The sequence below is a fragment of the Dendrobium catenatum genome, unplaced genomic scaffold (genome assembly GCF_001605985.2).
Source record: "Dendrobium catenatum unplaced genomic scaffold, ASM160598v2 fragScaff_scaffold_133, whole genome shotgun sequence".
NCBI classification, from domain to species: Eukaryota; Viridiplantae; Streptophyta; class Magnoliopsida; order Asparagales; family Orchidaceae; genus Dendrobium; species Dendrobium catenatum.
Window position 1 is genome coordinate 5,983,551 of NW_021318595.1, and position 13,731 is coordinate 5,997,281.

General features: G+C 35.3%; 1 protein-coding gene across 2 annotated transcripts; it reads left to right on the forward strand.

Annotated features, from left to right (window-relative positions):
- The first annotated feature begins 3,968 nt into the window (after nucleotides 1-3,968).
- LOC110106154 (thymocyte nuclear protein 1) lies at nucleotides 3,969-13,442 on the forward strand. 2 transcript variants are annotated; one of them, XM_028699605.1, is made up of 2 exons: nucleotides 3,969-4,641; nucleotides 13,115-13,442. In XM_028699605.1, the coding sequence occupies exons 1-2, from the start codon at nucleotides 4,127-4,129 to the stop codon at nucleotides 13,224-13,226; spliced, it is 627 nt and encodes a 208-aa protein (XP_028555438.1). In that variant the 5' UTR covers nucleotides 3,969-4,126; the 3' UTR covers nucleotides 13,227-13,442. The 2 variants fall into 2 exon arrangements, with proteins under 2 accessions (XP_028555438.1, XP_020691589.1); XM_020835930.2 differs by having other exon boundaries at nucleotides 3,969-4,637.
- The last annotated feature ends 289 nt before the right edge of the window (nucleotides 13,443-13,731 follow it).

Sequence of the window (13,731 nt, forward strand, 5' to 3'; positions counted from 1 at the left end):
CTATATTTAATTTTTCTGGATTTTGCGGGCTAGAATATACGTAGAGATAGAGTTGTAATTCTATGTCTTAGCGTTGCACATATATCCAGCTCACACAAGATTTTTTATGTGGAAAACCCTTGAAAGGGGAAAATCACGGGGCCTAGCCCAATTAAAAATATTTCAATAAAATTTGAGTTGAGACAGTGGGCTAACTCGTCCTTGAGGGCGATCAAATTATAAATGTCAATTGTATGGTTGAAGTGTAGTGTTAAATCTGGCATCACTTGGAAGTTAGGCCGTCAGTTAGTAGATCGGTGGTGACTTGGCGGAACTCTAGTGTCAGTTGATGGTCTGGCGGAGTTCAGAGCCTCAAGCGATGGTCCGGCGGAGTTCAGACCCTTAGGTGGTGGTCTAGTAAAGGTGAGGACCTCAAGTGGTGGTCTGGCGAGGGTGAGGGCCTCTAGTGGTTGTCCGACGAGAGTGAGGGCCTCAAGTGGTGGTCCAGCAAAGGTGAGGGCTTCAAGTGGTGGTCTACCGAAGGTGAGGACCTCAAGTGGTGGTCCAGGGAGGGTGAGGGCTTCAAGTGGTGGTCCGACAAAGGTGAGGACCTCAAGTGGTGGTCCGACGAGGTTGAGGGCCTCAGGCGGTCGTCCGACGAGGGTGAGGGCCTCAAGTGGTGGTCTGGCGAAGGTGAGGGCCTCAGGTGGTGGTCCGACGAGGGTGAGGGTCTCAAGTGGTGGTCCGGCGAAAGTGAGGGCCTTGAGTGGTGGTCCGGTGAAGGTGAGGGCCTCAAGTGGTGGTGCAGCGGAGCAATGACGTAAGGCGGTGATCCGGCGAAACTCAGGTGGTGGTCGAGGAGGAGCAAGGAGGCAAGAGTGATCTTAAATCTCTCTCTTTGAATCCATAAGCTTGTGGTCCATTTTCAAGAGAAATGTGGGGTCTATTTATAGATTTTTGGAGTAGCATGACCTATAAATAGATGAGACATCAAGGGTAAATGGGGGAGTGATTGGATAGACGGCCCGTGTTGAATCCCTTGATCATGAACCGTTTGATGGACATTTAAATGTCTTAGTGTTGTCGGAATTCGGTGATCTTGGGCTCGTTCGATTCGTCTCGTCGAGCCAATCGATTCGATTATAAGCATGTTTTGTTTGGAAATCGTTTGGTAATCCAAATTGAGGTTTGAATCTTCCAACAGTGCTTCTAATCCTTGATTTGGACCCGTATGGGCTCGGATTGGGTTGAATTTGGTGTCGTTGAGTTCATATTCTCGAGACACTCAATTTGACTATAAGTTTGCTGAAATCGGAGTTCAAATGGTCCCAATTTTAATTTCGGAAGTTTCCAACTCATTTTGCATCAAGATTCGTGCCGATCAAGATGATTTTTTGATGATGTATCAATCATATTTCTCATAGATGGCATCAAATTGTTATATGCTAGAAAATTTGTATCAGTTGAGTGTGTGTTTATACTTAGCTTTAGACATAAATTCAGCACACATAGATATAAAATATAAGATATAAGATCATTTTTTTTTTGTGGAAATTCAGGAAAGGAAAAAAATCACATGGCATGACTAAGTTGTAACAATTAATAACTTTAAAACATGAGACAATAATCTGCACTTCCTCACAATTGAAGAAGATGAGATTAATTATAATTAAGAACAACATCAAAGTTTCCTTACAGGAACTCCAAAAAATCCAATGTTCATGGTTGTAAGTTAAAAACATAATAACATGGGTATATTTTGGCATGAATCTAGAGACGCTGAAAATGATTACTAGTAATAGTCGTCAACTGTGATAACTTAAAAATGTAAGATAGCTCATTAATTTTTGGAGCTTTCTCCTTATAGTTTATGGAGAATGAAATCTTATTTATAGGCTTTTTAAGATGATAAAATGAGCATTTTTGATAAATTTGGTAAAAATCCAAAACATTTTATTATATGATCCATATTGATTTCCTTGATCGCAGATCGTTTATCAAACATTTAACTACTTTAATGATGTCAGAATCGAGTGATCTTGGGCTCGTTAGATTCATCTTGTCAAGCTGCTTGATTAATCTATAAGCATGCTATAATTGGATGCTATTTGATATATCAATTAATGTTCGTAATTTTTCAAATACGATTCAAGTGTTAGATTTGAGCTCATTTTGGAGTCGGATCGGATCATTTGTAGTGTCTATAGGCTCATCTTGTTGAAATATTCATTTTGACTATAAATTTGTTGAAATCAACGTTCATATGGTTCTAAATTTAATGTAGAAAGTTTTTAATTCAATGATTGCCTTGAGATTCTTGCATATCTTATAAAACTCTTTCGAGCTATACCAGAGCAATCAATCTTATTTGCCACTATTGCTAGCACCTGAGATACAATAAATCAAATGAGAGAGAAGATACATAGTGGAGGGGCGACTAAGGCTTCGTTTGGGACGATTTTTTTATAGCTTCATAATTTTTTGTGCTAGAAAATTGCTTCCATAAGCTATAAGAAAGTCGTCTAAGGTTTCGTTTGGGACGACTTTCTTGTCGTTTCTTAAGGTAGTTTTCTAATATAAAATTTTCAATTTTTGTATCAAAAAGCTACTTTAAGAAGTAACAAAAAACGTGTCCCGCACTAAGCTTCGTGCTTCGCTTGAGATGACTTTCTTAATTTTTTCTAAATCAATTTTTTAGTTCAAAATTTAGTTGAACTAGCAAAATTGTGAACTTAAAAGCTACGGTAGAAAGCAGCAAGAAAGTCGTCCCCAACGAGAAAGCCGTTTTAAAAAGTAGAAAAAAAAAAATCTCAAACAAAGCTTAAGTAGTATAATATTATTTAAACTCTATAAACATAATTTCATCGATAATCTCAAAATGCAAATAATGAAATTTCCACCAATAAAATTGCTGGCAAAAGTTCTGTCATAAGAAATCAATTTATCTTTCAACTTTTATTTTTAGGGAGATTTACATACATTTCACCTAATACTATTCTATTTACATATTTAACATCTAAAATTTTAATATTACATACATACAACCCATAATTCATTTTCATATCAAATAGGAGTGGTAGAAATGAAATATATGAGTGGTAGGAAAGAAATATAAGTGGTATGTTTGATATTAAAATAATATTGGGTGGTATGCATGTAATATTAAAATTTTAGATGTTAAATATGTAAATAAGATGTTATAAAGTGGTATGCATGTAAATTTCCCTTATTTTTAACAGAGTAACTTTTAATAATGTTGTACTAAAATGCAATTTGTTAGTTGTTCTTAATAGATAGATAAAACTCTTACATAATCACCGCTCTATTCACTTAGACTTTTATCTTTAAAAAAGTAATAAAAAAAGAAGGTTAGAATGTCTTTTCATAATGCAGACGAGAACTCTTTAGTCTTTACTATTATTATTTTTAAAAAATGGAAGTTGAGATTAGGGGTGTCAATATTTGACACGACACGACAACCCGATCCGGACCCGACCCGGAAAATCCGGGTTGGACCCGACCCGTTTGATAAACGGGTCGGGTCCGGGTTTGCAGATTCAACCCGTTTAATAAAACGGGTCGGGTCGGGTTGACCCGGCGGGTTACCGGGTCAACCCGAAAACCCATTTAATTTTTTTTTTGTTGCTTTGATTTTCAAACTGTAATTATTATTTTTGTTTTGCCAATACTTTTTCCATCACTTTTAGAACTTTTTGTGTTAGAAAGTTATTTTCTATAATAGCTTTTTTTTAAAAAAAATTTCTTCAGATAAGTTTAATAATCTTATTTATAAAAAGTTATAGTCTTAAATAGATTCCAAATATTATTAAAATTGATTAACTCTACATTAAGTCATGAAATATTCATAAAAAATATAAAATCCAAACTTGTATTTTGATCCACATATTTACATAATTTTTTTTTTAGAAATTATTTTTTCAGAAGAGTATAGCATTACTTTGTTAATACTGAAACATGTAATGGGATGCTCAGAATTTGGGCCGCTTGCTAATTTCCTCCCTTGTAAAAGCCCATTACTTGTTCCTAGATCAAAGCGGTAGCTGTTTCCGGCTGGCAGGCCTCGGTTTCCCGCCATAATCCCGTCCCCTCCTCTTCCCTCCTGCATCCCTTGAAGAATCTTGATCCAATGCCAAGAAATCTCAAAAAGGAGCCCGTTAGAAGCGATGGGAAACGCAGCTACTGGCTTCTCAAGACGGAGCCGGCGGAGTGGTCGTGGGACGACCAGCTTCGCTCGGACGGCGGCGTCTCCCGGTGGGACGGCGTACGGAATCGCCAAGCGCAGAAGAACCTCAAGTCTATGAAATGCGGTGATCATTGCTTCTTCTACCATTCCGGACGCGAACGCCGAGTCATTGGCGTGGTCGAGGTTGTCAGGACTTGGTATTCCACTACTGATGATCGCGGCGATGACTGGGAAGGGGTGGTTGATGTAAGGACGGTAGCGGAGATCGGGCGGGCCGTGGATTTGAGGGATATCAGGGCTGAGGCAGAGATGATGAAGGACTTCGCACTCTTACGGCAGCCGCGTCTTTCGGTGGTCCCGGTGCCAGAGAGAGTTTGGGATCGAATTTGTGAGATGGGCGGAGGGTTTGGTGGTGAAGATAATGAGGGAGAAGATAAAAAGGAGGTGCTTTCAGGTAAGTAAGTTGTTTTCCTATTCTTGATGGATTAATCCCGGCCGTGAAATTATTAGGGTTTTTTTCGGGAATTAGCTTCATCGTCCATTTGGAATACTTCATTGATGTACTTGGTTTCTTTTAAAACTCATAATTTTCATCGAGGCGACTGTGGAGAGCCGCACTTGATACCCAGCGCTTCCAGATTGTAAGTGGAGAGGATGTTTCGGAGGGGAAGATTTCTTTCTCTTCCCATGGTGGTAGGAGCTGTTGTGTAAGTTTACGTGTCAGCTAAACTCTCTCTCTTTCTCACCACACACATTTTGCCCATCCATCTCTTTCGATATCTTTATATCTATCGAACTCTCCCCTTTCTTCTTTGCTATGCATGCTGCTGCTATAGGTGGTATTTAGGTTTATTGATTTAGGGTAATCGGCGAGATCCATTCTTCCATAGTGGTGCTTTTTGTGTTATCTGCTCTGCAATACGATTAATAGTCTATATTCTTTGGCTAATTATTTATCTTTTGCGATGTTTGCATTCATGTTGATGTTTATGGCACGAATGATTGACTATTACGAATTAGAGAACATTGTTATTATATAATACTGATCTTATGGAAATAAAGGTTTTGCTCTTACCTTTTCTTCTTCCGTTGCAATCGCTTTCTCTGTTAATTTCGTATGAATTATTTGATCTGAAACACCACAGCTCGTGTTCGGCAACCAATTTTTTAGTAGACAAGCGTCCAACATCTTAACTTGCCAAAATCACTTTATTTCATCAAATGCATGCCAACTGTTTGAAAAAATGCTTGAAAGCGTTTTACTTCAGATATGCAATAGAATAGTTCTCTTGAAACTTTGACATGTTTTAACAGCAAAGCTGCGTGAAGGGGCTTTCTGGAGTTTTGGAGTTTGTTGACTTACAAAATACTGGGTATAAGGTTTCTATATGTCCAAGCCAGGCGTAATTCTGCTATTGAGTTTATATTTGCAAGTAGTACCTCTAGTTTTGTAGTAGGCTTAATAGTAACATTTAATCATGCAAGGTTTAAGCATATAGATAATAAAGTCTGATAATAGTTTTATTTAGGACTCCAAACCGTTAACAATGATGATGCTAATAAAATGGTCAAAATGGGATGATTGTTTTCTTGTGCTTTGATCTTTATCAGGAGAGTTTATTCTATTTCATATTTGTTCTCTATGAAGTATCCGCTTATATTTTCTTTGTTTTACTTTGAATTGAAGAAACAATTTGAAGCTAAAAAATTGATGAATTTACACTTATTTGGTGTTGAAACATTTTCGGCTATGCCATTTTAGGTTTGTCCAAATATTTGGGTTTTGCCTTGCAAAATCTTTTCAACTTAGTGTTTAGGGCTGTATTAACCTTCAAGAAATCTTTTTACAAAACCTTTGATTGTGTTATCTCCAACATCTCCATTTTTTTGCTTCATCCATATTATGCCTTACCTTATTGTTGTTAATTCCTTCTTCGCTTTTTGCCCGAATTAAACTTTAATTTTATCCTCTATATGAAATATTATGGTATTTTGTAGTATTATGTGCTAAAAAATTTACGTGATAAAGTATGTATTTAATATCATAGCTTTGTATAAAAATTCAGCACCTATAGATAAAAGTTGTGTGGCTAGAATTTTTAATGCGAAAAATATAAGAAAATGAAAAATCATAGGGATTGGACTAGTTACAATAATCTAACATATAATGAAAGATGCAAAAATCCTACATTCTCCACAATTGAAGAAGATGAGACTATACTAAACACAGTTATGAACCTTTGTTTGATTCTTATTGTTGGAATTGAGAAAATTAGTTGTTTACAAGCAGACAATCAATGTCCAATAGCAGGGTTATATGCTGATATTCAAGAGAAAATGGTTACTTAACAGTAGTTGGTGATGATAGAGACACACTACAGGAAAATGGCTTGTTACCGGTGGACAAAATCCAACGGTAACAATGAAAATCCGCCAGAAATTTGCATTTTATGGCGAATTACCGGTGAAAATCCATTCGACGATAATTCGCGCATTGGAAAATCTAAACTGGCGAAACATTTCCATCAGGAAAATTTTTGGAAACGTTTTCTGACGAAAAAAATTATGTTTATACGTCAACTTTCCTTGATGGATTCCAGCGTTTAATCCGCCGATATTTTCAGCGAAAAAGTTGTGTTGGAAGTACCGGCATATAATCCACCTCCATGATCCGCAGCACTACTATCGACGGATAGGACTAGCGATTTATCCGCTGGAAATACCAATCAATTTTCGTTGTATCGTATTGCTGGCGGCTTTTCCTATGGAATATCCGCAGGAAACCTGTAGCATAAACAAAAAAAAACCTTTGAAATAAGTCTCTTTCCATCGGATGTTTCGGCAGATAATACGTAGGAAAATTTTCATTTAGTTTAAGTAGACCGGTGGAATTTACGTCGGTGATTCCGCCGGTAATTTCTGGTGGAAATTGCTCAAGAATTCAAAATATACCAGCAAAAAAACCGACGGAATATACGCCGCCACCGTCACGGAGGAATTTATGCCGGTAATTCCGCAGTAAAGTTACCGACGTATAATCCGATGTTTACGCCATCGCCGCATACATGTTCGCCGAAAGTTCGACGATAATGGCAGGTTTTCCTGCAGTGACAATTGCTTATGGTGATTATTGACAGTGATCGCGGGAAAAATGTTATAAAGTATGTACATTTTTAAGCTCTCGAACCTCTCTTTTTGAAGAAAATGAGGCCTTATTTATAACTTTTTTTAGATTATCATTATGATAAATTAGATTAGAATCTAATATATACTTCATCAAACCTTCTATGTTAATCTTTTTTTATCATAGATTATTTATCTAGAATTTGTAGTGCCTTCATGATGTTAGAATCGAATAATTTTAGGCTCATTTGATTCTACTCTTCGAGCTACTTTATTTGAGTTTAAGCATGCCCAATTTGTAGAATGTTAGGTCCTTTAGCTAATATTCAAAAGTTTCTCAAATATGCTTCAAGTGCTTGATTTCCTGTCATTTGGAGTTGGATCAAATCATTTGTGGTATAGATAGGTTCATCTTGTTGAGACATTTAGTTCGACTATAAATTAACTAAAATTGGAGTTTAAATGATCTTGAATTTAATTCTTAAAATTGTAATTCAAATATTATTTCGAGATTCTTGTTGATTAAGTGACTTTTTTTGGAGACAAATCAAGTAGCACCATCCTTCAAGGGGAAAATCGGCAAACCACCATTTAGTCAATTCTCCACAAGCTAGCTCAATCAAAATCTCCCTCATACAAGAGCGCTTTCACCAAGGCATGGCCTTCACACTCCTTAACCATGGCCGATGAAAGGTAAGTATACTTTTTTAATAAGTGATTCCATTTTATTAGGCAGCCTCAAACAATTGAAAACTTTTGATGGTGATTTTTATCAGGAATTTCTTATTGCACTTTCAAGATTAAAAAACCTTAGATTTTTTTTGGGTGCTTTGAATATTCTTTTGGGAGCCCTTTGCAGTGGCAACGTAGAAGTAGGTTCTTGATCATGTTCGGTAGCAAAGTTGCCATTCACAATTTATGTTGAGTTATATTTATTAGTGCATCCCATCATGCATCTTTACTGTTGATCATTTATATTTATTAGTGCAAAGTTGCCAATCACTATCTCGTACACTTGAGGGTGCGTTTTCTGGAGTTATCATTTTTCTCTTCTGGATGATTTTTCCTGTGTTCTTGACTTCAAAATTTTATACACATTTCTTTTATAGTTTGCGTAGTTTGCTTCCTTTGGATTTGATCAGTATAAATATATTAATGATGCAGATAACAAACATATCAGTGTAAATGAGTGGATTTTCTTGTAGTTAAGTTTGAAAAAAGTGTAAATTCAGAGGATAATGAAAACAGTTGTGGGAAAGAGAAATGTTAGTACACACGAAGTTCCAAAAGGGAAGGAATAAAGTATTAAAGACTAGAATACTTTGCAGGCGTTATCTAAAAAAAATTTTGAGGAAATGATACTTTTTAATTGTTCAGTGTTTCGACTGTGAATAAGTTCGACACAAGGTGTAAAATTGTCCAATGGAGCTTAGGGACAAGATATTATCGAGGAAATTGTATAGTGTTGTTCAATCAATGGAAATAGTGGCCCCACTTAAAGAAATGGCATGCAAAGTTATATTTGCGTTATTGCTTGAGCTGGCTTTTTCGTTGATATTTTCTGTTACAGTATGTATGATTTCATTGGATACTTTAGTTGATATCTTAAAATAATTGAACTCGTTGTTTATGTTATGTATTTCAATGTATGTTGAAATTTAAGTTTACTTTATTTAAACTTTTAGAAAACGCCGAATTAAATAGTTGTATTTGAAATATAGAACGTAGGTGTGGATGGATATATTGGATCAAGATAGTGTGAATGTTGGTTATTATCGGACAACTCACATTAGGGTTGGTGGAAGATTTTTAAAAGAATATCACCATCTTTAAGGGATATAATTCATTCATATGTGATTGATGATTGAAATTGTAGTGGTCCCAATAGCTAAATAATTGGTTTGTCATTTACAATAACATTTATGAGTAAATTATCAACGTGTAGATAAGTGATTATGTGAATAATCAACTGGTGGAATGTGGTATATGGATTTCAGCCTATTGTTTATTTTGATATATATATATATATATAGGGTTTTTTAATTCAATAGATTAGTATACTAAATTGTATATGCTTGTTCAACATATTTCCGGTGGAATTAGATGATGAATTTATCTAAAAGTTCACTTTAAGAGTTGATATTAATTCTGCATCATCATGGTGTATATAAGGGGTATTAATATTTTTCTTGACCTAAAATCCAACCAGGAAAATTACGGGTTCAAGTCAATCCGTTGACAGACGGGTCTGGTTTGAGTTTGATTTTCTGACCCGATCCTAAAATCGGGTTGGGTTCGGGTTGACCCAGAAACTCAAAATCAACATGAAATGATCTGGATCCCCCGAATCTCGTGCACGTAATAGTCCCAGATCCCCGCGCTCGCGCCCATAGTGTTTGCGCTCTCGCCTGCAACGCTCCCGTGATAGCACCCCTTCCCACCCCTTGCCTGCTACCGCACCTGTGCTTGCACTCGCACTCGCTTGCAAGCGCACACCTCATTGCCTTGCGGGTCGGCATCCCGGGTCAAGTCGTCCCTGATTAGAGCCGGGTTGGGTTCTAGTTTAGGAATCAAACCTGTTTTGCAAATCGGGACGGGTTCAGGTCAGGGGGGTTGAATGGATGTCAATTTCGGGTTGGACCTGAACCCGACTTGAAAACTCATTTTGGCACCCCTAATGTAGATTTGTGAATTGTCGTTGCATTGTCCTTCGAATAAATTTGGGTTTGCGGATTTTTTGAATTTATTCGTTGATGTTATTTGACTATAGTTTGTCACCTAAATGAGAGTTTGAAATGTGAATGTTCATAATTTAAATAATGTTGTATTCCATGAGATGTTTTTAAATGTTTTATTGTAAAACGTGGAGTTTTATAATATGATTTGAATTTTATAAATTGTAACAAAGTAAATATATTGATTGGTTCATCTATTAATGTTATGGGATTTCAGTGCATTGTTTTTATTTTTCCATTGAGGCGACCATGAACGAGGACATAAAGCCTGATGAATTAGGTAAATCTAATAATGATAAGCTTGGAATTCAACAATGATAAGATAGTTGCATTGATGGATTGAATGCTCTGCTCTTAGGGAATTGCGCTAGTAATGCGATGCCAATTAGTTATAAACTTATTTTCATGGTGGGGAGAATAAAATGAAATTGATCTTGAAGTTGCATTTGTTCAAATTGCTAGTTTAATGCAAATATTAATGTATTATTGGAAGTATTAATCAGCGAGTTATCATGGTGAATTTGTTCCCTTTAGTGATAGTTATCCTCTAAATAGAATTGTATGCTTTAGATAGGACATCTTCAGTGATAGGGTGTGGCTGATAAAGAATAACTAGGGATCATAGAGCAGATTTTTAGTTGGCATAAGTGTAAGATCATTATCATTTAGAAATGTAATGGATGTTGAGCTCTTATGGAGCAAGTTTGAAACCATGTAGCATGAATTCAAGAGTTTGATTTGATTTGTATTGTTGAGGACAAAATATATGTTATTGCGCAGGCATTCAAATATTAATTTATGTTAATTCAAACAGAGATATAGCATGCCTGTGCAATGATCTATGGATTGCCTAACTTGAACTAAGTGTTTGTCTATGCGCATTGATTTTTCGGTGAAATTGATTTTTACATGATTCCATATTTTAATATTTTGATGCTTATTAAGAGTGACTCAAATGCAAATCTAAGTGTTTTGCTATATGGAAGATTGTATGTGATCATGGGTCATTCATACGATTTGACGAGCAACTATTATATGATATTTTGAATTGTGGTATTATACGTTTGGCCAATGCTTATAGGATTGCATTTTTTTTTAAGTCTATTTTTCAACTTGTGAAAGATTTTTTTTCCAGGGTGTACATGCTTCTTTGTAGTATATTTTGCACGTTTATTCATTATTTTATGACTACTGTATTGTTTCGGGAGTTAGTTACTTATGGATTTCAACTCTTGGACAATTTTTTTGAGTTAATTGTCAAAATGTCACTCTATGGTATTTATAAATCTCCTCTTAGCAACCCAAACTAGAGAGAGAGAGAGAAAGAGTTGAAATTTAGATTTGGATCTCCATCGCCAATTCAATAGTTGTGGCAGTTGGAAGAATTATTTCTTGTCATATTGGGCACTGACATATTGCTTCTATTGTCAATGTTTCATCTCTTGGATGATTTCTCCTAGGAGATATATGATTGGATCTATGATTTGTGGTTCCAATAGAATTTCATGTGATAATATTATTCCCTCTATGTTTGTGTGAGTTCTTATGTGATTATATTTGACATTAGTTTGTAATTTTAGTTTGTGTTTTGCACATTTTTAGCATGTAATTTAATGACTATACTAATTTTGTCGTGTTTATTGATCTTGATCTACGATTTGTCTTTGGATACAGATAATTTTTTAGCATGCACTCTATATATTTTCTGCCTGTTCCTAGACTTGATGTTGTTGTATATATCATCTACAGATTTATTTAGTTCATTATCATAAAGAGACAAATCTCAATCTTAAATATTATTATTGAAGCTATTATTTTCATTATTGAGGATGCTACCAATGATATTTTATAAAGTGAAAAGAGGGGTTTGCAAGTGATGAATCGGTCATTTTTCTAATGGAGCATTTCATCAAAAGCTGAATTTTTCCAAGCTAGAAAGGTTGATGTAGAACTTCTTTTCCTTTGGCATATGCTAGCTTGTGACAATAAATTGTTGTGACCTCTTCTAGTGTGACTTGTGATTGCTTTGTATAGTAAAATCATGATTTGTAGCTGTCGCATGTATCTGTTTGGATTACTAATTAGGTTTCCTTACAAAGTACTAATTCCATATTTTGGGCTGGCACAATTTCAATTTCATTGATTTGGTGAATATAAATGAAGTATCAGGAGGCATGGAAATTTCATACTTATTTGATAAAATGTCTTTCCTTGAAATCATTTTGCGTTTTGGATTTAAATTCTTCTTTTGTAAATGTTGATTGACAAATTTTTGGAGAAAGCCATCTCCTTTTATCGACATGGGATTTAGATTAATGCTTTGATTATTTCTTTCATTATGCTTTTTGTCTTCAGTAATGCTTACAATTAAATTTTATAAATTTTTATTTTTATTTTTTAATAAATTTGGGTGAATGTTCTTATTAGTTTTCATCAAAGTAGATGAACTCTTCATCTAAATTAAAAGAAATCTGACATTGTGTGTATGATTTTGCATAACTGATTCTAAATTTTCATTATAAAATGTTAGACTTCATGACATCCTACTTCATTCTAATTAAAAGCTATTTGGTCATTTAAAAATTTCTTCTAATAACAACCAATGCTGCATTATGCATATTCTTAGCAATTTCAATATGCATTTGGCTTGTAGCTTTCTTTCTGTTTATGTGCATCAAATTAGTTCTTGTGATAGAAAGAAAATAGAGCGACTTGCTTTAGACATTTTAATCTGATCGAAGGGTTTGAGTTTTGGTGACTCTCAGGACATAAAAGGAAGGCATCTTCTAATCTTTTGCAAAATTCAGCTTCTTAAATTTCTACTTTGGAGGATTGGTGTCTGTGAAATGAACTTTTATTTTATCCAGTAAACGTACGCAGAGTAAGGTTCGGTTTTAGGCGAAAACCGAGTTTTTTCAAAAAACTCGGTACAGGCGCGAAAAACTCGGTACATGCACTTTTTGCCTAAAACCGAACCTTCCTCTGCGTACGTTCACTGGATAGAATAAAAGTTCCTGTGAAATATTCGTAAGATGACTCATTCTCTATGTTATGTGATATTTGCTTATTGTAGGATAGGAGTGGTTTCTGGCAAAGCTATTTTTGGACCCCCTCTTGAGGAGTACTGGACAAAAAAGCTCGAGGAAGAAGCAGGAAAGGGGGCTAGTGATGCAGGAAATAGTTAAAAAATCTCTGCAAAGATGCTGTTAATATGCTTGTCCGCTTAATGTAATTGTTTCCGGTGCTTTTTGGATCCTCTAATTTCATGTCCCTAAGTAGTGTTATTTTGCTGATGCAGCAGACAGATGGCAATTCATGATCCTTACATCTTTGCTGCTTGTTATTTTTGATCTTATATTTCTGACTTGCTTTAATCCAAAAGCTAATTGTGTTTGTTGTGACTTGCACCAGAACAATCACACTGGTAGAAAGAGATAGAGTTTAACGTTATAGTTTTGTATGAAGATCTATCACATAATAGATAAGAAAGAGTGATGCAAGTCATAAGAGAGATTTTTATGCAAAAAATCTTGAAAAGGGACAAAATCACGGAGCCTAATCCAATTGAAATGATTTCACTAGTGTTTGTTGGGTTTTATTAATGATGCCTCTTCGTGGGGGGATATATTGATTCAATATAGCAAATATATATTATATAGAGTATATTACATGTTTGAAGTTGAAAAATTT

Coding starts and splice junctions, on each gene's coding strand:
- LOC110106154 (XM_028699605.1), top strand. CDS start 4,127: ATGCCAAGAAATCTCAAAAAGGAGCCCGTTAGAAGCGATGGGAAACGC. Junction 4,642..13,114: donor AAGGAGGTGCTTTCAGGTAA/GTAAGTTGTTTT, acceptor TGCTTATTGTAG/GATAGGAGTGGTTTCTGGCA.